Source organism: Scyliorhinus torazame, chromosome 3, assembly GCF_047496885.1.
Source record: "Scyliorhinus torazame isolate Kashiwa2021f chromosome 3, sScyTor2.1, whole genome shotgun sequence".
Lineage (NCBI taxonomy): Eukaryota > Metazoa > Chordata > Chondrichthyes > Carcharhiniformes > Scyliorhinidae > Scyliorhinus > Scyliorhinus torazame.
In genome coordinates, this window is record NC_092709.1 from 238199710 (window position 1) to 238226413 (window position 26704).

General features: G+C 50.9%; 1 protein-coding gene across 1 annotated transcript; it reads right to left on the reverse strand.

Moving 5' to 3' along the window:
- Nucleotides 1–442: 442 nt before the first annotated feature.
- On the reverse strand, nt 443–24826 carry LOC140409012 (granzyme A-like). The gene is given in 6 exon segments (XM_072497040.1): nt 443–853; nt 856–913; nt 14050–14322; nt 16992–17145; nt 22746–22890; nt 24768–24826. Coding segments are annotated over 6 exon segments (774 nt in total). The 5' UTR covers nt 24826; the 3' UTR covers nt 443–767.
- Nucleotides 24827–26704: the final 1878 nt, after the last annotated feature.

Genomic DNA, 26704 nt, shown 5'->3' on the forward strand with positions numbered 1-26704 from the left:
AAACCCATGCAGGCATGGGGTGAACGTACAAACTCCACACAGAACCCAGGTCCCAAATGCTGTGAGGCAGCAGTGATATCCACTGTGCCACCATGCTGCCAGCGGACATTGAGAATGAGTGGATGATTGGTGTTTAGTATTATTGGAGTGTTAAAGCAAATCACAATGTGACAATAAAACCGACTGAGGAGCTCTTAGAGAAAGCTGGCACAGACATGATGGGCCAAATGGCCTCTTTCTATCCCTGGAGGAGACTTGATAGTACAGCTGGTCTTTTCCTGATCATCAGTATTGTACATTTATAAAGATGGCACCTCCCACAACACTGAAATCCTTCAGTATTTTAGTTTATTGTCGTGTGTCTTGGAGCAGGGTTAGCCACAATTGTTCTGATTAATAAAGGAGTGTACAGCTAACTCACCCAAGTTGACACTTCAAATCATTCAAACAGAAGATGATTATCTATTTATTGAAGCACAAAAGAGATAAACAGTTATGCACAAAAATATTGGTCCACTTTGCTGCTTAAACAAAATCCCTACAAGTATTTCACCAATTCAACAACACAGCTGTGATCATTCACAACTTTACAGTTTTTTAATGCACAAACTGCCTGAGCTTTCAGCAGGGGATAGGTACAGGGATCCGATTTTAAAACAATGAATTTGAATTGTAAATGCCATTGCGTTAGCCAGCCGAGGTACAGCAATCCACAGAGGACAGAAATAATGCATAAACCTCAATAGAAACGAAACATTTTGAAAGGTTCAAGCTGTCATTTCCTGAATCCACTTGATATACTCGTATGTGATCCTTGTATAAATGCCAGGCTTGAATGGAAGTCCACATTTTCCCCAAAAGAGACAATTCCTTGGAGCTCGTTCTCACATATCAACGGTCCACCTGAATCTCCCTGAAACAACAAGAAACATTGATTAATCTAAATCTACAGGAATGCATCAACACTCTTGTTATATCATTTTATCAATAAGAGTTATTAAGCAGTTATAACTTTATTATTCCCTGAAGGTTGTACAGAGAGTAAACAAGGACTCAGATTCATCCTGCAACATCTAACCTATTTAGGGCAGTGATGATGGATGATACACAAACCTCAAGCAGTAACTCAGATGACTGTTCCATGTTGAAAAATGAAATGAAAATCGCTTATTGTCACGAGTAGGCTTCAATGAAGTTACTGTGAAAAGCCCCTAGTCACCACATTCCGGTGCCTGTTCGGGAGGCTGGTACGGGAATCGAACCGTGCTGCTGGCCTGCTTTGGTCTGCTTTAAAAGCCAGCGATTTAGCCCAGTGTGCTAAACCAGCCCCTGGTTCTGATCGTGCCCGGCACTGGAGGGGTTCTGGAGGGGTTTCGCGAGGACTATGTCCAAGGGGGTGAAAGTCCAGGTCAAGCCGAGCTGGGGGTTGGCACTATTTGGGCTAACGGACGAGCCGGGAGTGCAGGAGGCGAAAGAGGCCAGTATCCTGGCCTTTGCGTCCCTGGTAGCCCGTCGGAGGATCTTGCTACTATGGAAGAACGCGAAGCCCCCCAGTGTGGAAGCCTGGATAAATGACATGGCAGGGTTCATTAAGCTGGAGAGGATAAAGTTTGCCTTGAGAGGGTCTGTGCAGAGGTTCTTCAGGCGGTGGCAACCGCTCCTAGACTATCTCGCGGAGCGCTAGGAGGAGGTCAGCAGCAGCAGCAACCCGGGGGGGGAGGGGGGCGTCTCTTTCGGGGGGGCATTTGGGCGGGTGGGTGGGGGTTTCCCCAAGGGTACGTTACGTTTGAATGTAATATGGGGGGGTTAATATATGCAGGAGAAACCCAATGTATAAGTAGTTTATTATTTTTGATTGTGGTGTTTGTGTTCTTTCTTCTTTTCGTATGGGGGGGGTTTGTTTGTTAAAATTTTTGTTGGAAAAATTTGAATAAAAATATTTAAAAAGAAAAAAGATGACTGTTACATTTATCAGAATCCCAAGAAGGTTTTCTTTCAACTCTCAAAAATGAGGGACTGAAGGGTCGGACATAGAGCCTAGTCTTTATTTACAGAGACACATTGGCTTGGATTCTCCGCTGTCGGGATTCTCCATTACGCCGGCAGCGCACGCACGCTCGGGGGATTTCCGACGGCATGGAGCTGCCCAAAATGGGAAACGCCATTGGCCGGCTGGTGGGGACGGAGAATTCCACTGCTAGCGGCGGCGCGCTGCACCAGAAACTGTGTGATGGTACGGAGAATCCCACTGCCAGCGGGTCACGTTGCACCAAGAAACTGGGATGGGATTCTCCGTGAATCGACGCAATGGCCCGAACATAGCGGCAAAAAACGGCACGAATGACTCCGGCGTCAGATCCCCCCGGACATCGTGATTCTCCGGCCAGGAATAGCTAGCTACAGCGTCAACCCGTCACGGACGCACGCGCCGTCAGTGACGCCACGTGCCATCAGTGATGCCCGCGCTGTGTCGCAGTACAAAGGATGCCCCCCCCCCCCATCACAGCACAAAAGACGGACCCCCCCGGAGACCCATCAAAATGGCCACCCACCGCGCAATGCCGAGGTTCCAGGAGCGGGACATCGAGGGCGCCATCAACTCATTTACCTTGTTCCGAATACTGGGGGGATATGGGGGATAAGGGGGGATATGGGGAAGGGGGATATGGGGGAAATGGGGATATGGGGGAAGGGGGATATGGGGGAAGGGGGATATGGGGAAGGGGGGATATGGGGGGGAATGGGATATGGGGGAAAGGGGGATATGGGGAAGGGGATATGGGGAGGGGGGGATATGGGGAAGGGGATAATGGGGAAGGGGGAGATATGGGGAAGGGGGATATGGGGAAGGGGGATATGGGGAAGGGGGATATGCAGTGGAGCAGAGAAGGGGGTGGCCCTGTATCCAGGACACGACCGCAGGGTCGCACCACGCCTCAGCCCGGCGCCTGTGGAGAGAGGTGGCAGAGGCCGTCAGTGTCCGTGGCCGTGACAGCAAGGACAGGCGTCCAGTGTCTCAAGAAGATCAATGACCTTGTCAGGGCAGCCAGGGTGAGTACCACCCCCCCGCCCGCCCCCCCGCGCCCCCCCCCCCCCCCCCTCCTCGATGGGCGGCACAGCCCTAGGTGCAACCGACGTGGCTGCATCCACCCATGCAGGCTGCAGTGGCAGGATGGGTTGTGCACCTCTGCCAATATACACACAACCGCCGGTCCGCATGTATATGCCTGCCTAACACTGATGCCCTTCTCCCTGCGACTCACCCGCCCCCCACAGGAGAAGCACACTCACAACAACCGGGAGCGTTTGAGGACTGGAGGGGGTCCACCTGAACTGTGACCACTCACCATCAATGAGGAGAGGACCCTGGAACTTGCAGGTGAACCCGAGGACCGGCAGGTTGCGGATGCAGAGGTCGGGGGGGCATCAACAAGTGAGACCCCCCCACTGCCTGCCCCCTTCCCTTCCCCCATATCCGCCCTTCCCCAGATCCCTTATCCCCCTTCCCCTTCCCCATAACTCACTTCCCCATCCCACATATCCCACTTATCCCCCATATCCCCCTTCCCCCATAACCCACTTCCCCTATATCCCCCTTCCCCATATCCCCCTTCCCCCATAAACCCCCTTCCCCCATATCCCCCTTCCCCCATAACCCCCTTCCCCCATATCCCCCTTCCCCCATATCCCCCTTCCTCCATATCCCCCTTCCCCCATATCCCCATGCCCCCCTTCCCCCATATCCCCCTTCCCCCATATCCCCCTTCCCCCATATCCCCCTTCTCCCATATCCCCTTTCCCCATATCCCCCATGCCCCCCTTCCCCCATATCCCATACCCCCTTCCCCATATCCCCCATACCCTCTTCCCCCATATCCACTTATGCCCATATCCCCCCTCCCCATATCCCCATATCCCCTTCTCCATATCCCCCATATCCTCCTTCACCATATCCCCCTTCCACCATATCCCCCTTCCCCCATACCCCCTTTTCTCCATATCCCCCATATCCCCCTTCTCCATATCCCCTTCCCTCATATCCCCTTCCCAATATCCCCCTTATCCCATCCCCATTTCCCCCATATCCCCCTTCCCCCATATTCCCCTTCCCCCATATCCCCCCCTATCCCCCATATCTCCCTTCCCCCATATTCCCCTTCCCCATATCTCCCTTCCCCCATATCCCCCATACCCCCTTCCCCCATATCCCCCTTCCCCATATCCCCCTTCCCCATATCCCCCTTCCCCATATCCCCATTCCCCCATATCCCCCTTCCCCCATATCCCCCTTATCCCCCATATCCCCCAGTATTCGGAACAAGGTAAATGAGTTGATGGCGCAAATCATCGTGAATGACTATGATTTAGTGGCCATTACTGAAACATGGTTAAAGGATGGTCACGACTGGGAGTTAAATATTCGAGGGTATCAGAGTGGATGGTAAGGGAGGTGGTGTAGCTCTGTTATTCAAGGATGACATCCGGGCAACAGTACGGGATGACATCGGTGCTATGGAGGATAAGGTTGAATCCATTTGGGTGGAAATCAGGAATAGTAAGGCGAAAAAGTCACTGATAGGAGTAGTCTATAGGCCACCAAATAGTAACATTATGGTGGGGCAGGCAATAAACAAAGAAATAACTGATGCATGTAGAAATGGTACAGCAGTTATCATGGGGGATTTTAATCTACATGTCGATTGGTTTAACCAGTCGGCCAAGGCAGCCTTGAGGAGGGGTTTATAGAATGTATCCGCGATAGTTTCCTAGAACAGTATGGAATGGAACCTACAAGGGACCAAGCGGTCCTAGATCTGGTCCTGTGTAATGAGACAGGATTGATTCAGGATCTCATAGTTAGGATCCTCTCGGAAGGAGCGATCACAATATGGTGGAATTTAAAATACAGATGGAGGGTGAGAAGGTAAAATCAAGCACTAGTGTTTTGTGCTTAAACAAAGGAGATTACAATGGGATGAGAGAAGAACTAGCTAAGGTAGACTGGGAGCAAAGACTTTATGGCAAAACAGTTGAGGACCAGTGGAGAACTTCCAAGTGATTTTTCACAGTGCTCAGCAAAGGTTTATACCAACAAAAAGGAAGGACGGTAAAAAAGAGGGAAAATTGACCGTGGATATCTAAGGAAATAAGGGAGAGTATCAAATTGAAGGAAAAAACATACAAAGTAGCAAAGATCAGTGGGAGACGAGAGAACTGGGAAATCTTTAGGGGGCAACAGAAAGCTACTAAAAAAGCTATAAAGAAGAGTAAGATAGATTATGAGAGTAAGCTTGCTCAGAATATAAAAACAGGTAGTAAAAGTTTCTACAAATATATAAAACAAAAAGGAGTGGCTAAGGTGAATATTGGTCCTTTAGAGGATGAGAAGGGAGATTTAATAATGGGAGATGAGGAAATGGCTGAGGAACTGAACAGGTTTTTTGGGTCGGTCTTCACAGTGGAAGACACAAATAACATGCCAGTGACTGATGGAAATGAGGCTTTGACAGGTGAGGATGTTGAGAGGATTGTTATCACCAAGGACGTAGTGATGGGCAAGCTAATGGGGCTAAAGGTAGACAAGTCTCCTGGACCTGATGGAATGCATCCCAGAGTGCTAAAAGAGATGGCTAGGGAAATTGCAAATGCACTAGTGATAATTTACCAAAATTCACTAGCACCTGGGTGTGCTAGTGCATGAGTCGCAAAAAGTTGGTTTACAGGTGCAACAGGTGATTAAGAAGGCAAATGGAATTTTGTCCTTCATTGCTAGAGGGATGGAGTTTAAGACTAGGGAGGTTATGCTGCAATTGTATAAGGTGTTAGTGAGGCCACACCTGGAGTATCGTGTTCAGTTTTGGTCTCCTTACTTGTGAAAGGACGTACTGGCACTGGAGGGTGTGCAGAGGAGATTCACTAGGTTAATCCCAGAGCTGAAGGGGTTGGATTACGAGGAGAGGTTGAGTAGACTGGGACTGTACTCGTTGGAATTTAGAAGGATGAGGGGGGATCTTATAGAAACATATAAGATTATGAAGGGAATAGATAGGATAGATGCGAGCAGGTTGTTTCCACTGGCGGGTGAAAGCAGAACTAGGGGGCATAGCCTCAAAATAAGGGGAAGTAGATTTAGGACTGAGTTTAGGAGGAACTTCTTCACCCAAAGGGTTGTGAATCTATTGAATTCCTTGCCCAGTGAAGCAGTAGAGGCTCCTTCATTAAATGTTTTTAAGATAAAGACAGATAGTTTTTTGAAGAATAAAGGGATTAAGGGTTATGGTGTTCGGGCCAGAAAGTGGACCTGAGTCCACAAAAGATCAGCCATGATCTCATTGAATGGTGGAGCAGGCTCGAGGGGCCAGATGGCCTACTCCTGCTCCTAGTTCTTATGTTCTTAAGTTCTTATCTCCCTTCCCCCATATCCCCCATATCCCCCTTCCCCCATATCCCCCCTGCCCCCTATCACCGTCGGCGTGTCTAACCATGCATGCTGTATTGTGTATTGCAGGACCAAACGTCGACCCACCCGTCCCCGCGGATGGTGACCGCCCCCAGGATGATCCAGGCAGCCACGAGCCAGGGACAGACCCGGCCCATCAGGCATACGATGCCCCCCAGGACGTTCCAGGGTGGCCACGAGCCAGTGCCAGACCCGGAGCACCAGGGACACGATGCCCCCATCTGGTGCGAGTGTGACGACGCCGGCGGGCCAGACCCAGTGACGAGGGGGGCAGCCACAGGAACAGGCCCCCGTCGCAGCCGACCCAGGACACCCCTACCCAGGACACACCTACCCAGGACACACCTACCCAGGACACATCTACCCACGGCGCACCTACCCAGGACACACCTACCCAGGACAAACCTACCCAGGGCACACCTACCCAGGTCACACCTACCCAGGACACACCTACCCAGGACAAACCTACCCAGGGCACATCTACCCAGGACACATCTACCCAGGACAAACCTACCCAGGGCACACCTACCCAGGGCACATCTACCCAGGACACACCTACCCAGGACACATCTACCCAGGACATACCTACCCAGGACACACCTACCCAGGACACACCTACCCAGGACACACCTACCCAGGACACACCTACCCAGGACACACCGACCCAGGACAGACCTACCCAGGACACACCTACCCAGGACACATCTACCCAGGACACACCTACCCAGGGCACACCTACCCAGGACACATCTACCCAGGACACATTTACCCAGGACAAACCTACCCAGGACACACCTACCCAGGACACACCTACCCAGGACACACCTACCCAGGACACACCTACCCAGGGCACATCTACCCAGGACACATCTACCCAGGACAAACCTACCCAGGGCACACCTACCCAGGTCACACCTACCCAGGACACACCTACCCAGGGCACACCTACCCAGGGCACACCTACCCAGGACACACCTACCCAGGACACATCTACCCAGGACAAACCTACCCAGGGCACACCTACCCAGGGCACACCTACCCAGGGCACATCTACCCAGGACACATCTACCCAGGACAAACCTACCCAGGGCACACCTACCCAGGACACACCTACCCAGGACACACCTACCCAGGACACATCTACCCAGGACACATCTACCCAGGACACATCTACCCAGGACAAACCTACCCAGGGCACACCTACCCAGGACACACCTACCCAGGACACACCAACCCAGGACACATCTACCCAGGACACATCTACCCAGGACAAACCTACCCAGGACACACCTACCCAGGGCACACCTACCCAGGACACACCTACCCAGGACACACCTACCCAGGACACACCTACCCAGGACACACCTACCCAGGACACACCTACCCAGGACACACCTACCCAGGACATACCTACCCAGGACACCGATGCACAGGACACTGACACACAGGACACTGACCCACAGGACACTGATGCACACGACACCGCCACACATGCCTCCCACACACATGGGACGGATGGACAAGAATCACCACTCCAGGGGACCTTGGACTTCGGGTCGGATAAGGAGCACTACACTACTCCACTGCTATCTCCTACACCCTCCACCATCGCAGAGACACTCACCTCGTTTGGGCACCCCAGATGAGGCATCTGGGACACTAACTGGTGCGCACAACACAGCTGTCCCGGTACAGCAGGTGTAGGCAGGAGCAGCCGAGGGGCCGGGTGGTCAGAGGGCCGCCCGGCGGAAGCAACCATCTGCAGGTTCCTGGAGTTACCACACCCACCCATAGACCCGATGCAGTCACGGACCAAGGGACGATTGAAGGGGGTGACGGCCGGTGGGCGGCAGCTGCAGGCGCAGGTGGAGGAGTCCACCCGCGTCCAGGAGCTGGGAGTGGTGCCGGTCATGCGTGCCACCCAGGCCGAAACCGCACGGGTGGCGTCCGCGGTGTAGGCAATGGGTGCGACGGTGTCAGACATGGGTTGCAGTATGCAAGGCCTGGGGCGTTCTGTGCGGCGGTGTCTGTGGCCCAAGACATGGCTGCCCTCTCACAGGAAGCCATGAGCCAGAGCGTAGCAGCAGATTGCAGAAGCGCTCAACGCCGTGGCCCAGTCTCAGCAGGCCATCACTGAGGGCATCGGCGCCATTGCCCAGGTGCTCGCCGGCGTCGCCCAGACACAGACAGGGAAGGCCAACTCCCTGAGCTCCATGGCTGCAAACTTGCAGACCCTTGTTGATACCAGGACGGGCCTCCAGGACTGGCAAACCAGATGTCAGGGGAGACGTTGGATGCTCGGTCCGTTCGCATCCCCGACCTTTGTAGAGGCCCGGGGGCCATCGGGCACCCCGAGGGAGAAGGAGGTGCTGGGGCCAGTTCTGGGTCCCCCTGAAGGGGAGGTCCCAGAACACCACGATACCTCGGACTCCCCCCCCCCCCCCACTTCCGTCCCAGGTGCATTTGGTAGGCAACGGGCAGGACAGGCTGGCAGCTCGCTATCCCAGTCGCCCGAGCCGCAGCCTGGCCCATCTAGTCCGGGCCGTGCCAGGAAACAGCCGCCAAAAGGGTCCCTAGTCACAGGGCAGGAATCGCAGGAGTCCACCTGCAGTTCTGCTGTACCGTCTGGGGAACCACCGAGACATAGTCAAAGGGCCCGTAAGGCCAAACAATTAGACACGTTGGCATGGGTGCAGGGCACAGATTAGTTATAGGGGCTAGGGCACGTTTATGAACTGTTTGTTATTAATATCATTTTCACACCTACAGCAGCTGCCTTTGTGCTCTGTCCGATGCGTGCGGGGTGTGGTGTGAGATGAGCGCCAGTGTGTGTGTGAGAGGTCATAGAATGTCGGCCTCAGGTGAGTGTGCCCCCCCTCCCCCTGGGTCACCCTCGCCATCCCCCCGGGCAGATGACGGGATCGTGCGCTGCAGTGTCACAGGGGCATGCAGGATTGGTCCGGGTGGAGGGTGGTACTGTGGCCATGGGTCAGACATTGTGCAACGATGTAGAGCCCAGAGTTCATCGCAGAGCGGCTTGTCATCATCCTCCATGGCCTGCAATAGACACGCTTCCACCGGCGACGGTGTGAGCCCGGCCCGTTGTGCCGCAGGTGGATGTGCAATGGAGGGGTGGTGTGCATGCGGGTGGGGTGAGGGTGGTTGGTGGTATGCATGCGGGTGGGATGAGGGTGGTTGGTAGTGGGTGGGTGGCGGGGTGAGGGTGGTTGGTGTTGGGTGGGTGGGGTGAAGGTGGTAGGCTGGTGCCGTAGTGTGCAGTCCATGCCCATACACAGCGATTCCCACGCCCCCCTAGTCCGTGAACCGGGCAGCTATCAGCCTGTCCCATGCCCGCTGGCCCAGCCGGTAATGGTGGGCAGCCTCCCGTCCATGTCCAGCCCACCAGTCCTGACCATTGCCCCCATCCTCCGCATCTGGGGAGGTCTGCGCCTCCCCTTGCTTCTCCTCCCCTTCCCCCTCCTCTGCCTGCAGCACATCGCCCCTCTGCTGGGCTATGTTGTGCAGGACGCAGCAGACCACAACGATGCAGCCGACCCTGTCTGCCGGGTACTGGAGGGCCCCTCCAGAGCGGTCCAGGCATCTGAAGTGCATCTTTAGCAGCCAATGCTCTTCTCTATCACACCCTGGTCGCTGCATGGGCATCGTTGTAGCGGTTCTCCGCATCAGTCTGTGGCTTCCGTATAAGCGTCATCAGCCACGACTGCAACGGGTAACCCCTGTCGCCCAGCAACCAGCCTCTCAGCCGGGGGAGGCGACCCTCGAACATGGTGGGGATGAAAGATTGCACCAATACGAATGAGTCATGTACACTGCCCGGGTACCGGGCGCAGATGTGCAGGATCCTCATGCGGTGGTCACAGACCACCTGAATGTTCATGTAATTGGTCCCCTTCCTATTCGTGAACACGGCCCTGTTATCCGCAGGTAGCCGCACGGCAACGTGCATCCCATCAATTACCCCCTGGACCATGGACATCCTGGCCACCGCAGCGAAGCCCGCTGCTCGGGCATCCTGGCGTAGCGGCCCGCAATGGCATATAGGGCGTCCGTCACTTCACGGATGCACCGGTCCACCGATGTCTGCGAGATGCTGGACCGGTCCCCACTCGGCGCCTGGAATGACCCCGTGGCATAAAAGTTCAGGGCCACCGTAACCGTGACGGTCATGGAGAGAGGGTGTCCTCCCTCAGTGCCACGCGGTGCCAGGTGTGCCACCAGGTGGCAGATTTGGGCGACCATTTCCTGGCTCATCCGGAGTCTCCTCTTGCATGCCCGGTCCGTGAGGTCCTGGTTCGACAAGCGGGGACGGTACACACGGGGCCTCATTGGGTGTCTCCGTCGTCGTGGCACCACGACCTCTTCCTCCTCCTCTTCGTCCTGTCGAGCGGGCGGCCCTCCAGCCTGGGTGCCTGCCACCTGTCTTCCTGCGGCACGCTCCATTGCGGCAGCCTCCGCTGCCTCCCTGGCACGCTCCTGCTCCCCTAGGGTAACATGTAGAAGTGCGACTCTCTCCAGTTGGAAGCTGGCACCTGGCCAGACGGACCCCCCCCCCCCCCCAAGCCCACGCCCTCTCCTCCCCGGCACTCAACCACTCCTCCACGGCAATGACCCTCTCCTCCCCAGCACTCGCCCTCTCCTCCCCGGCAAGTGCCCCCCAAACCCCCCTTCCCAGCACGCGTCCCCCCCCACCCCAGCACGTGCCCTCTCCTCCCCAGCACTCGCCCCCTCCTCCCCAGCACTCGCCCCCCCCCTCCCCAGCACTTGCCCCCCCCTCCCCAGCACTCGCCCCCCCTCCCCAGCTCTCGCCCCCCTCTCCCCAGCATTAACCCCCCCCCTCCCTGGCACGTGCCCTCTCCTCCCCTCCACACCCTCCCCAAAACCCCCCACCTAACCCAGAAGTACAAGATTCTGCTGCAGCCTGACGCCAAGAGACAGAGAGAGGTCCAAGCCCACAGAGAGCGGCCTGACACCACACCAGTGTTCCATGCACCACCAACAGTGCTCAATGCACCACAAAGAGTCCCCAACTCCACACAGAGAGTGGTCCACGCACCACGAAGAGTCCCCAACTCCACACAGAGTGGTCCACGCACCACGAAGAGTCCCCGACTCCGCGCAGAAAGCGATGAAGGACTCCACAGCAAGACAACTGCACATCTCCACAAAGAGAACACAGAAAGACTCCGCAGCGAGACCACTGAATGACTCTGTTGAGAGCGCGCAGATCGAGTCCACAGCAAGACCACTGCATGACTCCACATAGGGAACGATGCCAGACTCCACAGAGAGAGGGGTACAAGCCTCCACAGCGAGTTCATTGACAGACTCCACGATGGAAGCAACTCAAGACTCCAGAGCACAGTCCTTGCATGAACAAGACCATGAAGGTCTAGCAACCTTATCCTAGCAACCAGCAGCAGATGATGCAAGTCTGCTATGCTCAAGTGCACAGCAAGAAGACTATGACAGTCTACCACGCCATGTGAACAACAAAAAGACGATGACAGTCTACCCAGATTATTTGAGCCACCAGAAGAAGACTCTGACAGTCTACCCAGCTCATCTAACTGACAAGAAGACACTGAAGGTCTACCCACTGTATGTGCGACAAGTGACAAAGGCTTCACAATTCCCATACAAGATGTGCGACGCCTCAGCGAGACTGACAGATCTCAGCTAGTATGTACAGAGGCACTCGACGATCAAAGTGAGGCTACTAGTGACTCCGGTGACACCACGTCAATTCAAACCTCATCCGCTCCAGCCTCTCCACAAGAAAATGCATTCCTGAATGTATTGACTCCAGACGGGGAGCATCTACTCACCTCAGATGATTCAAGTGAACCTGCAATGACTCCAGACGGGGAGTGTCAAGAAACCAAAGCTGATTCAGGTCAACCAGAAATGACTCCTGACTGAACCTTCCTTTGTCAGAGTATACATCAAGGAAGCAGCTTATGCTACATGAAGAAGCATAACGCAACATACAGTACTGGAAAAACTTAACCTTCACTCCCACTGCCATACACCTGCTCCATATTTTCCAATAGCAATATGGACCGAATCACTAAGGTATTTTTATGAGTGATTTTGTTTCATGCAATACACATGCCTTACACTCTGCATTAACTGAATATAATGGGCATTATTTAGCCACCACACCCGCACAGATCAAGGGGCAACGGGTCAATCACGCGTGAACCCCAAATCAGGCTTTGCACTGGGTGTGAAACGTCTTCGGAGTCACCCGGCCACTTCCACCCAGCGGATCTGGATCTCGTCCCCGCAGCCCCTTCCTTCCCCCATCAGTCCTCATCACCCCCCGCCCCGCCCGCCATCTTCCTCATCCCTTTGGCTGCTCCAGCACCTACCCTCTCCCACCATTTCCCTGGCTCCTCTTGCACCCCTCACCCAAACACCTTAGTTCCTGTGGCACTCCACTCTCCTCCTCCAGCAGTCACCCCTTCTTCCGACCCACCTCCTCCACCAGCATCCTCCCACCTCCAGCTAATCCTCCTCCTGAACCACCCTCTTGCAGCCCTCCCATCCTCCAGTAATCCTTCCTCCAGCAATCCTTCCTGCAGCACCATCCTCCTCCGGCACCCATATTCCTCCTACACCCCCTCCTCCAGCACCACCGTCCTTCTGCCCTCCCACCCTCCAGCACCCCCCTCAACCAGCTGCCCTGTCTTCCCCCAGCATTCCGTTCCTCCTCCAGGACACTTATCCTCCAGCACCACCCTCCTGCAGTACAATCCACCTCCAGCACCGTCCTCCTCCCACCTCCAGCCCTCATGTTCCCCAGCACCCCGACTCTCCTATAGCACACTCCCTCCCCCACACACCATCCGCCAGCACAACCCCTCTCCTCCAGCACTCGCCCCTCCTCTAGAACCCTCTCCTCCAGCAACCCATCCTCCAGCACCCTCTCCTGCGCCAGCATCCCACTCCTCCGCTGCCACCCCTTCTCCTCCATCACTCCACCTCTTTTACACCCTCTCCTCCTCGCCCGTACTCCAGGCTCCAACCTGTACTCCCCTTCCTCCCTGCACCATCCCCCTCCCCTCCCCATGCCCGGCATCTCTTCACCCACTCTTCTTTGCCTCGCTGATGTTGAAGGCAGCCATTAATGGGTGAGGCCTTCCTCCCCCATCAAGTGCTGCTTTTAAAATCAGCAGATTGAGCAGGGTGAAGAGGAGCTCGATTTCCAGGAGTAGGTGGAAAAAGGCCAGGGTCGTTGTTGTTGCTGGAAGCTCAGATAGTGGTGTCTATAATTCCATCTCTAAATCTCTCCTTTCAATCCGGTAATTAAACATTTTACATGTATTTTAGAAGAGGAACATTAGACCATGAAAATTAAAACTATATTTTGGTATTCCCGATGCATTGACACCATTGCAACAGAGAATTTAAGTACATTATGCGAGCTAAAATAATTAATCCTTTTAATAGCTCAAGAATAGATTGATGATAAGCTTGAAGCACATTTGATACAGCACTAACTAAAGTAACCAATTTTAATAGTTCTGCTCCAATATTGCAGCCACGTTTTACACAATCTATCTTACCTGGCATGAATCTTTTTCATCATTTTCGTCACCAGCACAGAGCATGTTGGTGGTTATCACAGGGTTGTTGTTGTAATACATTTGACTGTTGCACTTTGTTCTGTTAATGATGGTTATGTTTACTTCCTTAAGGTTGTCAGAGAGCCTGTTTGTGTTTACATTTGTCCTTCCCCATCCCACAACTGTGCAGATAGTTCCTTCTTCCACATCCAAGCCATTTTTGGGCAGAGGTAGGACTTTTACAAACTTGTTAAGTTTTGCCTCAGATTGCAGCTGTAATAAGTAAAGATAATTGTTACGTTTTCTTTCACACACCAAAGTCGCTGAAATGAATTATTTATCTTTCACATACTCTATGACATGAAGAAAGTGCTGGATTCATTCACAGGTCAGTTAACAGCTATGGAGGGATCAGGCGAGTGAATGTTTTGTGTGTGGAAACCTCACTGGAACTGGAGATTATTGCAGAGGAACAAACAGAGCAGAACAAAGGGAAGGTGGATGAGAAAGAAAACAGGCTTTTAATGTTGTTCACCTGTCTTGTCCATCAGTTCTGTTGCTCCCATTGTCATGATATGCAAACATGCAGCTAATGAACACATAGAATAGGACACGACCAATGAGTAGTCAGGACACTCAGGGGTGGTATCTCACTATAAAAGGGATGAGGCACTCACACCCCGCCTCTTTCCACAGACCAACATCTACAGAGTGAGACAGGGTGTATCCTCAGCATCACACCCCAGCACGTGGCTTAGAGCAAGGCTGGTTCAGTTAGACTGAGTTACTACATTTAGATTAGCAGAGAGTCGAACTCATTGAGAACTGTGCAAATAGTTCAATAAAACACATTAAACTCACTTCAAAGTCTGGAGCATCTTTTACTCAAAACTGCATAAAGTAGCAGCTTGTGTTATTCCAAATTACATAACACAACACCCATAAATGCTGCCTGACCTCCTGAGATTTCCAGAATGTTCTGTTGCCTTTGATTGCCATCCTCTGTATCTCTGTTTCTTGTTCATCCTCTAAAATAATGTGGCCTTTATTGATGATACACATGATAACAATTCATGTATCATATCTTTTTTGAATCTCTTGGGTTTTGAATCTCTTGGAATCTCTTTATAAACATAAGCATGAAACTTTGATTGATTAAATTCCCTTAATGGTCACCTATGAAGGGACAAAACATAATTCTAATTTTTTGTCCGCAGTGCGAAGAAAAGTTTGTATGATCTGTCCAAATGTTTGCTCATGAGTTCAATATAAAGAGGGACAATTGTTTCCAATTGTGTTTGTGGCTGGGGGACATTTGTTACCGAGTGCAAAGCTAAAAGAGGCAGAGACCAATGACTCTGGTATAAAAACTAAATATTGTGAATGCTGGACACCTGAAATAAAAGCAGAAAATGCTGGAATACCCAGCATGGCTGGAGAGAGAAACAGAGGCCAGAATTTTCCAGCTTTCCTTAAGTGGGTTTTCCCATGGCGGAGATGACTCACTGTCGGGATCTTCCCGTCCTGCCAGAGTCAATGGCAATTTGCATGGCTCACCCATCCCGCTGCTGGGAAACCACGGCATGGTTCGACTTTGGCGAGACCAGAATATCCCATTGATGGGAAGGGTCAGTAAATCCAGCCCAGACATAACGTCCAGGCTCTGTGACTGTTAAGACTTCATGGGCTTGATCTCTGTTTCGCTCCACCGATGCTGCTAGACCAGCTGAGCTTTTCTAGCGTTTTCTGATTTTGCCCCATGATTCTGTGGTCTCCATCTAATTTGTACTGCCCGGTATGTTCTCGGTGAGAAGTGCTTGTACCACACCCACGGAAATATGTAAGAGTTATGTGAGCGAGGTGGGAAGAACATTGCAACATTTCCCAGTCTCAAAACCAGGCTGATTAGAAAATGCACTGAGGGAACGTGGCCGCTCAGAAGACATTTGAGGATCAGAGAGGAGCAAGCGACAGGTTCATGAAGAGCCTAAATACCTCCCTTTTGTGCACTGGAGCATCAGGGTTGGAAGTCTACTGACTACTGCAGCTCTCAGCCATGCAGCTCATCATGAAAGCAGCACAAGGTTGTGCTTAAAGATGCTTCACTTGCATTAACTTTATTAACAAGAATGTAAATTCTGGGATTTTCAACAACTAAGTCAGAATAGCATTATGATCAAAATGCTATGCAGTATATTGAAGGCATTGTATGCCAGTAATCAGCATATAGGAAATCAAAGAAATGATAGCTTTGGATTTGTATGTAACTGGCACTTTATACAATAAAATATTAGTGACTTCAGGAAGAGACAAGGTATACGGTGTAAGGAATAGATTAATTCTGTCCAATGTGAGGATACCTGGCAGCCTTCAAGGGCCAGGTAGTTGACTGGGACATCAAGCACCATGGTTCAAACTCAGGCGTTCCCATGCCCAGCTATGCTTGTCACCCAACTATTTACAACATCTTGCTGACTTTACCAGCGCTTATCTCTCCTAGACTTGTTTATTCCACAGGAGAACTGAGAGGTGCTTCTGCTTGTTCGCTGGACTTCACCTCGGACCTGAGTCGCGATAGGTGCCAGGAGCTGAATCACGAAGCCCCGTCGACACCAGGGTCCCTGACGAGCTGATGGGCGAGAGATTCTTGTATTGTATTCTTATCTTATTCTATTCTTATCTTGTATTCTTCTACCATATTATTCTTATCAATAAAGCAGAGTAGACAAACTTCTGTTGTTGTTCTCTAAATTACATTGTGTCTGAATCACAAAAAAATCCTTGGAGTAATCCAAGGTACACATTATACTGGCAATGAAATTAGGGCGATTGAAAATGATCTTGTAGTTTGACAACTGAGTTTAGATGGGAACATCATTCATTCCATTTTGATCAGAATAGGATGAGAGTAAATATGGAAATAATTCATCAAAATCACATACTTGGAGCAGCATGATGTCATTTTCAAAGGTTGCAAGGTCATAGCAAAGATGAGGAATTTTCTGCTTCACCGCGAGTCTTTGAGCTGATTTGTCTTCGTCTCTCCTCAGTGAATCGGTTCCGACAACTACCGTAATATTTTGGTGTTTAAATTTGCTATATGTGATATGAAGAGGGCACACTAAGTACATAAGCAGTAAAATTCACTTCAAAATCTCACCTTAAATCCCAGAGCCACTCACCATGATTTCCCAATTATTTTAATTGCAGCAAACCCATTTCAAAATATTCAATTAATTCATGTCCACATTTTATAGAATCTCAGAATTTCAGGGCTGAAGGAAGCCATTGTGGTAGGCTATATTAGGGGTATCGCGGTACCTAGGTGGGATGTACCTTATACTGTCGTATGAGTGGTGGGACCTGCCTGCTGGTTTCGCCCAGCAGGAGGAGCATTAGTCTGTGTTTCACCCACAGCAGTCATTCTGTACCGGAGCTGCTGGGGTAACTACTTGTTCATTAAAGCCTTCAATTGGACTACAATCTCGCTTCAGTAGTGATTGATCGTGCATCAATTTAATGAACAAAATTGAAGAATGGCTGCTCTCCGCATCAAGCCAGAGTGTCTACAAATCAACCCCACGCGGCTAATGCAGCAGCAACTTTCAAACATTGGCTGGCATGTTTCAACGGGTACACCAGGACAGCACCGACTACCCCCACGGAGGAACAGAAAATGCAAGTCCTCCACTCAAGGGTGAGCCCAGAAATCTACACGCTTATCGAAGACGCAGACAGTTTCGAGGACACAATGACTTTGTTAAAAGAGCACCACGTCCGCACTGTGAATCAGGTATATGCTCGGCATCTTTTAGCTACCAGACGGCAGATCCCAGGAGAATCACTGGACGATTTTTACCGCGCATTGTTAGTGTTAGGTAGAAACAGTAACTGTCCACAAGTCTCAGCCAATGATGACACCGAACTCTTAATGCGGGCATGCTGTCCTCTAAAATCCACCAGCGATTGCTGGAAAACGATACTCTAGGGCTCAAAGAGGCACGGAAACTTGCGTACTCCCTAGATGTAGCCTCCCGACCGCGCGGTACCTGCATGGACAGGGTGGACCCCACCCGCGGCCGATTTCAAAGCACCCCTAAATTCCCCACAAGCTTGTGCAGTGCGGCAGCCAGGAAACCCCGGGAGGAGGGCCCGATGCTATTTTTGCGGGCAAAACAAACACCCCCGGCAACACTGCCCGGCCCGATCTGCAATCTGCAAGGGCTGCGGGAAGAAGGGGCACCTCATGGCAGTATGCCAAGCCCTGTCGGCCGTCGCTGTCTCCATAGGCGAACCGGGCCTGCTGCCGTTCCTCTCTTCACAGACCATGAGTGATTCATGGGGCAGCCAACTTGGATGACGTCTCAGAACCCCGACTCGGCTGGCCATGTATCACCTGATAAGATCTTCCAGCCGGCCATGTGCGATTCATGGGGGCAGCCATCTTGGATGACGTCTCAGGACCCCGACTCGGGTGGCTGTGTATCACCCGACGAGATCTCTCAGCTTCTGCCACAACTTGCCTCAGTGACACTGGACCAGTCTCGGCCCCGAACGCTTTGAACCGCTACGACGTCGGTACTCATCAACGGGCACAAGACATCCTGCTTGATCGACTCTGGGAGCATGGAGAGCTTCACCCATCTCAATACGGTAAGACACTGCTCACTCGCTGTACACCCGATTAAACAAAAGATCTCCCTGGCCTCTGGGTCTCACTCTGTGGAGATCCGGGAGTACTGTATAGCCAACAGGTCCAGGGCGTGGAGTTCAATAACTTCCCACTCTACGCCCTCCCCCATCTCTGCCCTGCCACACTCCTGGGACTGGACTTCCAGTGTAACCTGCAGAGTTTAACGTCCAAATTCGGCGGCCCCATACCCCCCTCACTGACTGCGGGCTTGTGACACTCAAGGTCGACCCGCCTTTCCTGTTTGCAAACCCTACTCCCGATTGCAAACCCGTTGTCACCAGGAGCAGACGGTACAGTGCCCAGGACCAGACCTTCATTAGGTCGGAAGTCCAACGGTTACTAAAGGAAGGCATTATCGAGGCCAGCAACAGTCCCTGGAGAGCTCAAGTGGTGGTTGTAAAGACCGGGGAGAAACATAGGATGGGTCATAGACTACAGTCAGACCATCAACAGGTATACGCAGCTCGATGCGTACCCTCTCCCCCGCATATCTGAAATGGTCAACCAGATAGCGCAATACAAGGTTTTCTCCACAGTACACCTTAAATCAGCTCCCCATTCGCCCGGACGACCACAAGTACACTGCATTCGAAGCAAATGGGCGGCTCTACCACTTTCTAAGGGTACCCTTTGGTGTCACAAATGGGGTCTCAGTCTTCCAACGGGAGATGGACCGAATGGTTGACCGGTACGGTTTGCGGGCCATGTTCCCGTACCTCGACAATGTCACCACCTGCGGCCACGACCAGCAGGACCACGACACCAACCTCCGCAAATTCCTCCATACCGCAAAAATCCTTAACTTAACCTACAACAAGGACAAATGTGTGTTTAGCACCGATCGCCTAGCCATCCTCGGCTACGTAGTGCATGATGGAGTCATAGGCCCAGATCCCGAACGCATGCGCCCCCTCATGGAGTTTCCCCTCCCCCACTGCCCCAAGGCCCTGAAACGTTGCCTGGGCTTCTTTTCTTATTAGCCCAGTGGGTCCCTAATTATGCAGACAAGGCCCGCCCACTAATCCAGTCCACGTTTTTTCCCCTATTGGCAGAGGCCTGCCAGGCTTTCAGTCGCATCAAAGCAGACATTGCCAGGGCGACGATGCATGCAATCGATGAGTCCCTCCCCTTCCAGATCGAGAGTGACGCATCAGACGTAGCTCTGGCTGCCACCCTCAATCAGGCGGGCAGACCCGTGGCCTTCTTTTCACGCACTCTCCACGCCTCAGAAATCCGCCATTCTTCCGTCGAGAAGGAGACCCAAGCCATCGTCGAAGCTGTGCGGCATTGGAGGCATTACCTGGCTGGCAGGAGATTCACTCTCCTCACTGACCAACGGTCGGTAGCCTTCATGTTTGACAATGCACAGCGGGGCAAAATTAAGAATGATAAGATCTTACGGTGGAGGATCGAGCTCTCCACCTATAATTACGAGACCTTGTATTGTCCCGGGAAGATCAACGAGCCTCCTGATGCCCTGTCCTGCGGCACTTGTGCCAGTGTACAAGTAGACCGACTCTGAACCCTCCACGACACCCTCTGCCACCCGGGGGTCACCCGGTTCTTCCACTTTGGTAAAACCCGCAATCTGCCCTACTCCATCGAGGAGGTCAGGGCCGTAACCAGAAACTGCCAAATCTGCGTGGAGTGCAAGCCACACTTCTACAGGCCAGAGAAAGCACACCTGGTGAAGGCTTCCCGCCCCTATGGATGCCTCAGCGTGGATTTCAAAGACCCCTTCCCTCCACCGACCGCAATACGTATTTCTTAAACGTGATTGATGAGTACTCCCGGTTCCCTTTCGCCATCCCCTGTCCCGACATGACGACTGCCACCGTCATTAAAGCCCCCCACAACATCTTTACCCTGTTCGGTTTCCCCACCTACATCCATAGCGATAGGGGGTCCTCCTTCATGAGTGACGAGCTGCGTCAATTCCTGCTCAGCAAGGGCATTGCCTCCAGCAGGACGACCAGTTACAACCCCGGGGGAAACGGGCAGGTAGAGAGGGAGAATGAGATGGTCTGGAAGGCCGTCCTACTGGCCCTACGGTCCAAGAATCTCCCAGTGTCCCAATGGCAGGAGGTCCTCCCCGATGCATTTCACTCCATCCGATCACTACTGTGCACTACTACCAATGAAACACCTCATGAGCGTCTCCTTGCCTTCCCTAGGAAGTCCTCCTCGGGGACCTCGCTCCCAACATGGCTGGCAGCCCCCAGAGCCGTCCTACTCCGCAAATACTTACGGGCCCACAAGTCGGACCCACTGGTCGAGAGGGTACATCTCCTTCATGCTAACTCCCAGTACGCCTATGTGGCGCACCCCGACGGCCAACAAGACACGGTCTCCCTCCGGGATCCCCACCCTCACCCCCCCACCAACCCCAACCATTTTTTCACCGATGCACACCACCGCAGCCCCCTTCCCAGGAGGATCCGTCCTCCCACTGGCCCCATCCGGATGCGATGAAGCTGAAGATGACATGCTCCCAGAGCCACAGATGCCCTAGCCGACGCCAGCATCACCGCCGGGACTGCGACGATTGCAGAGGACGATCAGAGCTCCCGACTGGCTGATAGTTTCATTGTAAAATGAACTTGTAAATAATTGTCTGTAAATATGTGTATTGCATGTAAAGGCACCGAAGGGTACCGCTATAACCTCTACCACTGTGAAAGCAAGGCCACCACCTCCGCCGGACTCTTTTTAAACAGGGGGTGAATGTGGTAGGCTATATTAGGGGTATCGCGGTACCTAGGTGGGATGTACCTTATACTGTAGTATGTGTGGTAGAACCTGCCTGCTGGTTCTGCCCAGCAGGGGGAGCATAAGAGTCTGTGTTTCACCCACAGCAGTCATTCTGTACCGGTGCTGCTGGGGTAACTACTTATTCATTAAAGCCTTCAATTGGACTACAATCTCGCTTCAGTAGTGATTGATCGTGCATCAGCCATTCAGCCTGTCATGTCTGCACCAGCTCACTGAATGGGCAATTCACCTCGTGCCATTCCCCTATTTCTCCCCTGGTTAGGAGTCTCCTAACCAACATTATGACCAGTATGGCCTCTTCCATTTCTAGAATACTCAGGACAATGTACTGAATAACCAGGCTGGTCATTAAACCTGCTATCCAACTGATCAGTGGGGTGCAGAACCAGGGCCTTGTGGATTGACAACAGCTTGATCCTTGATACAGCCAGTCCCAGTCCCCGACAGAATCCCATGGCAGTGTATAATGCGGAGCAATAACAGACGCCAAGGAGCTCCCAGCACAGATGCAGCAGCAGCTGTGTTAGGAGCCTGTTGTCCTGAGTCAGGGTTAATTTAATCCCATCGTCCTTTAGTATAAGAGGAGCAGCCTCCACCAACCACTACAGGCCTTCAGGGAGCATTTAAATATAGGTCTTAGGAAAGCACAATAGGCATAGCACTGAGCAAATGTGGGAACTCTTATAATTTGTTTCAATCGATCAGGAAAATCTTTTATGAAAGTGACACTCATTGCTGTGGTTTTATTTCAATCAGTTAAAGTATGTGGCAAAGTCCTGTTGGGCAAAAGGCTGTGGTGGCAGTGAGAAGGGGTGGGGGCACGGGAGGATAAGGCTGAGATGCAGCCACTGCAGTTGATCAGCCAGTGAAGAGGTCCTGCAGCTTCTGCTCTCCAAAGTGTCTTCCAGCATTTATTATGGAGACCCACAGCTGTGTTTGCATCACAGACAAATTGATAGTCTTCCCAATCGCATCATTTACTATTCACAAATATCAGTGGCTGTTCGGTTGGCAGCCAAATAATAGCCTAACAGCAGCGTTACTACTGAAGGTAATGAGGAAATTCAGGGTCATGAGAAATGCCGTAGACTGCCATATAGAAGATATAAACTACTTATAGATTCAGCAAAGACTGCGTAAACCTTGACTGATTCTATCATAGGAAAAAGGTCCAAAACACTAAACTGCTCTGAAAATGGTTCATACACAGATTACAGTTATTGTAACTTACAGATTGCAGTGTGCTGCCGTGAGTACCCATCCTGGTTTGATTAATACTCCTCCACACACATGACGTCTATAAAGTTGGATTGATGCCATGTAAGGTTTGGAATGAGGTCTAACATTTTGGCCCCCGATGATTTCCACACAGTCATCTGAAAGAACAAAAACAGAGAAACTGGATATTTCCTGAGAACAGAAATGTGACTGATATAGAGAACACTACAAGTGCTGAAGTGTAAAGTAAGGTAACGTCACTATAGTCCCAGATGACCATAGGCTGTTTTGTCCTTTGAGGGGGGGAGCTGATTTGTGGTGATTTAACCTGAGGATCACCACACCTCAGACTGGGGCAAGGTGGAGAACGTGGGCCTTCATGAACAACCTTAGCTGGTATGAGAATTGAACTCATGCTGTTAGCTTTGCTCTGCATGGGGCAGCACGGTGGCGCAGGTTAAACCCTGCTGCCTCACGGCGCCGAGGTCCCAGGTTCGATCCCGGCTCTGGGTCACTGTCCGTGTGGAGTTTGCACATTCTCCCCGTGTTTGCGTGGGTTTCGCCCCCACAACCCAAAGATGTGCAGGCTAGGTGGATTGGCCACGCTAAATTGCCCCTTAATTGGAAAAAATGAATTGGGTACTCTAAATTTATTTTTAAAAAGAACTTTGCTCTGCATCATAAACCAGCAGTCCAACCAACTGAGCCAGACCAGAGCTGCAGTGTATAAGGTGGTCAGAATCGCTAATTGCTTCAAACTGGGTTGAATCTGGAGAGTACAAATGGAGTTTGCACCTGAAATTTAGCGTTGGACTTTATCTCTGTGGAATGGGAGAGCTGTGGATGCCCCTTGGCCTGGAAAAACAGCTCTTAGATTCTATCAACAGCAATTTCGGTAGCAAATTACTGACAGTGAAGATCATGTAGAACCTGCAAAATATACAATCCGCAGAGGACATCCACCAGCCTGACTTGGAAATATATCACCATTCCTTCACTGTCACTGGGGAAACATCCTGGACCTCCGTCCTTAACAGCACAATGGGGGTATCTACAACTCAAGGACTGCAGCCGTTCAAGAAGACAGCTCATCACCACCTTGTGAAGGGCAACTAGGGATTAGCAATAAAGGCTGGCCTAACCAGCGACACCCACATCCCATAAATTAATTTGAAAAAAATTCTTGTTCGGGACCACTGGTAAGACTACGTAAGACCTGTCTGATATAAATAGATATCAGGAACTCTGTCCAATTATACTCCTTACAAAAAAGGTAAAAAGACTTGCTCTAAATTTGACATATATATGTTCCAAGACATTAACTTGCAGCTGGAGATATGTTTTTATTCCTCCCATCTCTCTTACTCTTGCAGGAGTACAATTTACAGTCATTAAGTGCCCTCTAGGACTTTTCCCCAGTGGTATTCTTCACATACACAATGTGGGGTAGCATTTAAAAATATTTAAAAAAATAAATTTAGAGTGCCAAATTATTTTATTCCAATTAAGGGGCAAGTTAGCGTGGCCAATCCATCTATCCTGAACATCTTGGGTTGTGGGGTTGAGACCCACGCAGACACGGGGAGAATGTGCAAACTGCACATGGACAGCGACCTGGGGTCAGGATCAAACCCAGCTCCTCGGCACCGTGAAGCAGTAGTCCTAACCGTGCCACCGTGCTGCCCAGCTGTGCTTTAAAATACATTCAGAGTTTCCTGTGACCATGGGACCCCGGCTTACATTTCCTAACCTAGAGTCTGGTAGGAGTTTCATCCACTCTCAGACCAAGGAAATAGAATGGGACTGGGAAGAGAATGGGACATAGAGCTGCTCCTTTTTAACTGCTCCTTTCATTTTATCCTGATCAAAACGAGTTCAAATCCCCCCATTTATTATCATTGCACTTCCAGCAGTTACGTTTTTAAAGCTCACACTAATTGAAAGTTTCTGTGTGTCCAAAATACAAACTCACACATACATTTCAACTAATAATTCCTATCAATATGGATTGCATCAAATACTTAGACATACTTACCGCCTGGTGTTAGGAAGTAAATAATCATTACAGATCTGAATAGAGCCTGAAATATCATCGTTGCAGTCAATTTGTGAGTGGTGAGTGTACGCACCTTCTGTCTATTTATAACAAGGATTGAGGGTGTGGTTTGTCAGTTTGGTTGGATTTGTTCTCTACCATATCTTTGGGGGTGGGGGGGGGGGGGGGGGCGGTCATGGGTACAATTTCTCAGAAGTTCTCATGTTTAAAACATGTTAATTCCTAATTTCTGACTAACACTATGTCAAGGTTAAATCAAAGGGATTTTCTTTTTTTAATGTGGACATTTCTTCATTTTCTCTGAGGCTATGTGCTTTTTACTGAGCACTCTTTTCATTATTTCCCTAGTGTTAGTCCGTCCTGCCGAGGTTTCAAGTCTCTGCAAATTGAAGTTTGAGCTGAGCATCTGGAATAACCGAGAATCATCTCCCCACCACATCCAAGCACAACACCAAATTGACCAGGGGGATGGATGTCAATCCTAACTGACCACTGGGAACGGGCTGTAATGGCCTGAAAATGGTCTCTGACCGGTTACCATCCAGTCTGCAAACCAGCCGTAGGCCCTGACCAAGGTGGTGGAGGCTCGGCTGCCTGTCTGGTTCAGCATAAGACCACTTTTAATGTGTTGATTGGTTTTCTGTGCGGCAATTATGAGGCACCAATGGACAGGAATTCTCTTCTTGGTCTCACAAAAGTATTCTGGATACTCGAACAAGTTTAAATATCAAGATTTTATTTAGAACAATAAACTTCACATTGTAAGTTGCCATTTTGAACTAACCAAGAAGTAATTTTTAAAAGCTAAACCAGTTATTGCGTTATTGTGAACCACCCGAATTGTTTACCCTCACCCTCCACCAGCACATAGACACACAATTCAGGGCAGCATAGCTCCAGGTGAGACTCTGATTCACTTTCTGGGGATCACATCACTGACACGTCCTCACAGCAGTCAGAGGCGGGGACAACCCAGGCTCTGGCACTCGGTAGGCTGGAGCCACCTGCTCAGTCCTAGTCAGGTGCTGAGCCCCTGGAAGTGGCTGGCAGCCTACTAGTGGAGATGGAACACCAGGCTGCTGAACATTAGGCAAATATTTGTGAGTTACGCGGCAGACATGAGCGAACAATGTAGGATTCTGTCCTGGTTCTGTCTGATGTTGTGGCTCTGACATGTAAGCAACCCGAGGCCACCATAGGTAGGTTGGCAATTGTCATGTGAGAGTACCTTTAAGAAATGGGTGTTTATAAATGGGGGTGTATATAAATATCTGTAGTGAGAGTACCTTTAAGAAATGGGTATTTATTACTGCAGTGATGTCAGAGAGTGGGTGGAGCTGGGCTGTCTGTCAGCTCTTTACTTTTGCTTAAGGCTTTTTGCTGCAGGGTGGGATTGGTTTCATTTTAGTTTTGGAGAAGCTGCAATCACAGCAGGATGTGTGTGAATCTCTGCAAGCTTATGAATGTCCATTTGCTGATTTCAGTGTGGTAACAGTTCTCAGTAGTGAAGTTAAACCTGAGGTGCTTCTGTTAAAGGTTTTGTTTTTAAGTCTTATGGATGTTAAAAGGAAAGCTTAAAGGATTACTTAGTGTTGTATTCTTTGGGAGTTGTATTTGAATTAATGGTTGCTAAGATGTTCACTGTATGTTTTAAAAAGGTTAACTTGAATTCATAGAATAAACATTGTTTTGCTTTAAAAAATACTTTTCCATTTCTGCTGTGCCACACCTGTAGAGTGGGCCGTGTGCTCCCCATACCACTATCTATTAAAAGTTGTGGGTCAGGTGAACTCCATGATACACTTTGGGGTTCTCTAAACCCTGGCCCATAACAGCAATCACCATGGAGACAATGGTCCAGAAAGTCTTTTCAGATTTGTGCTCAGCCCTCTACTCCATGGCCACACACTCTGTGG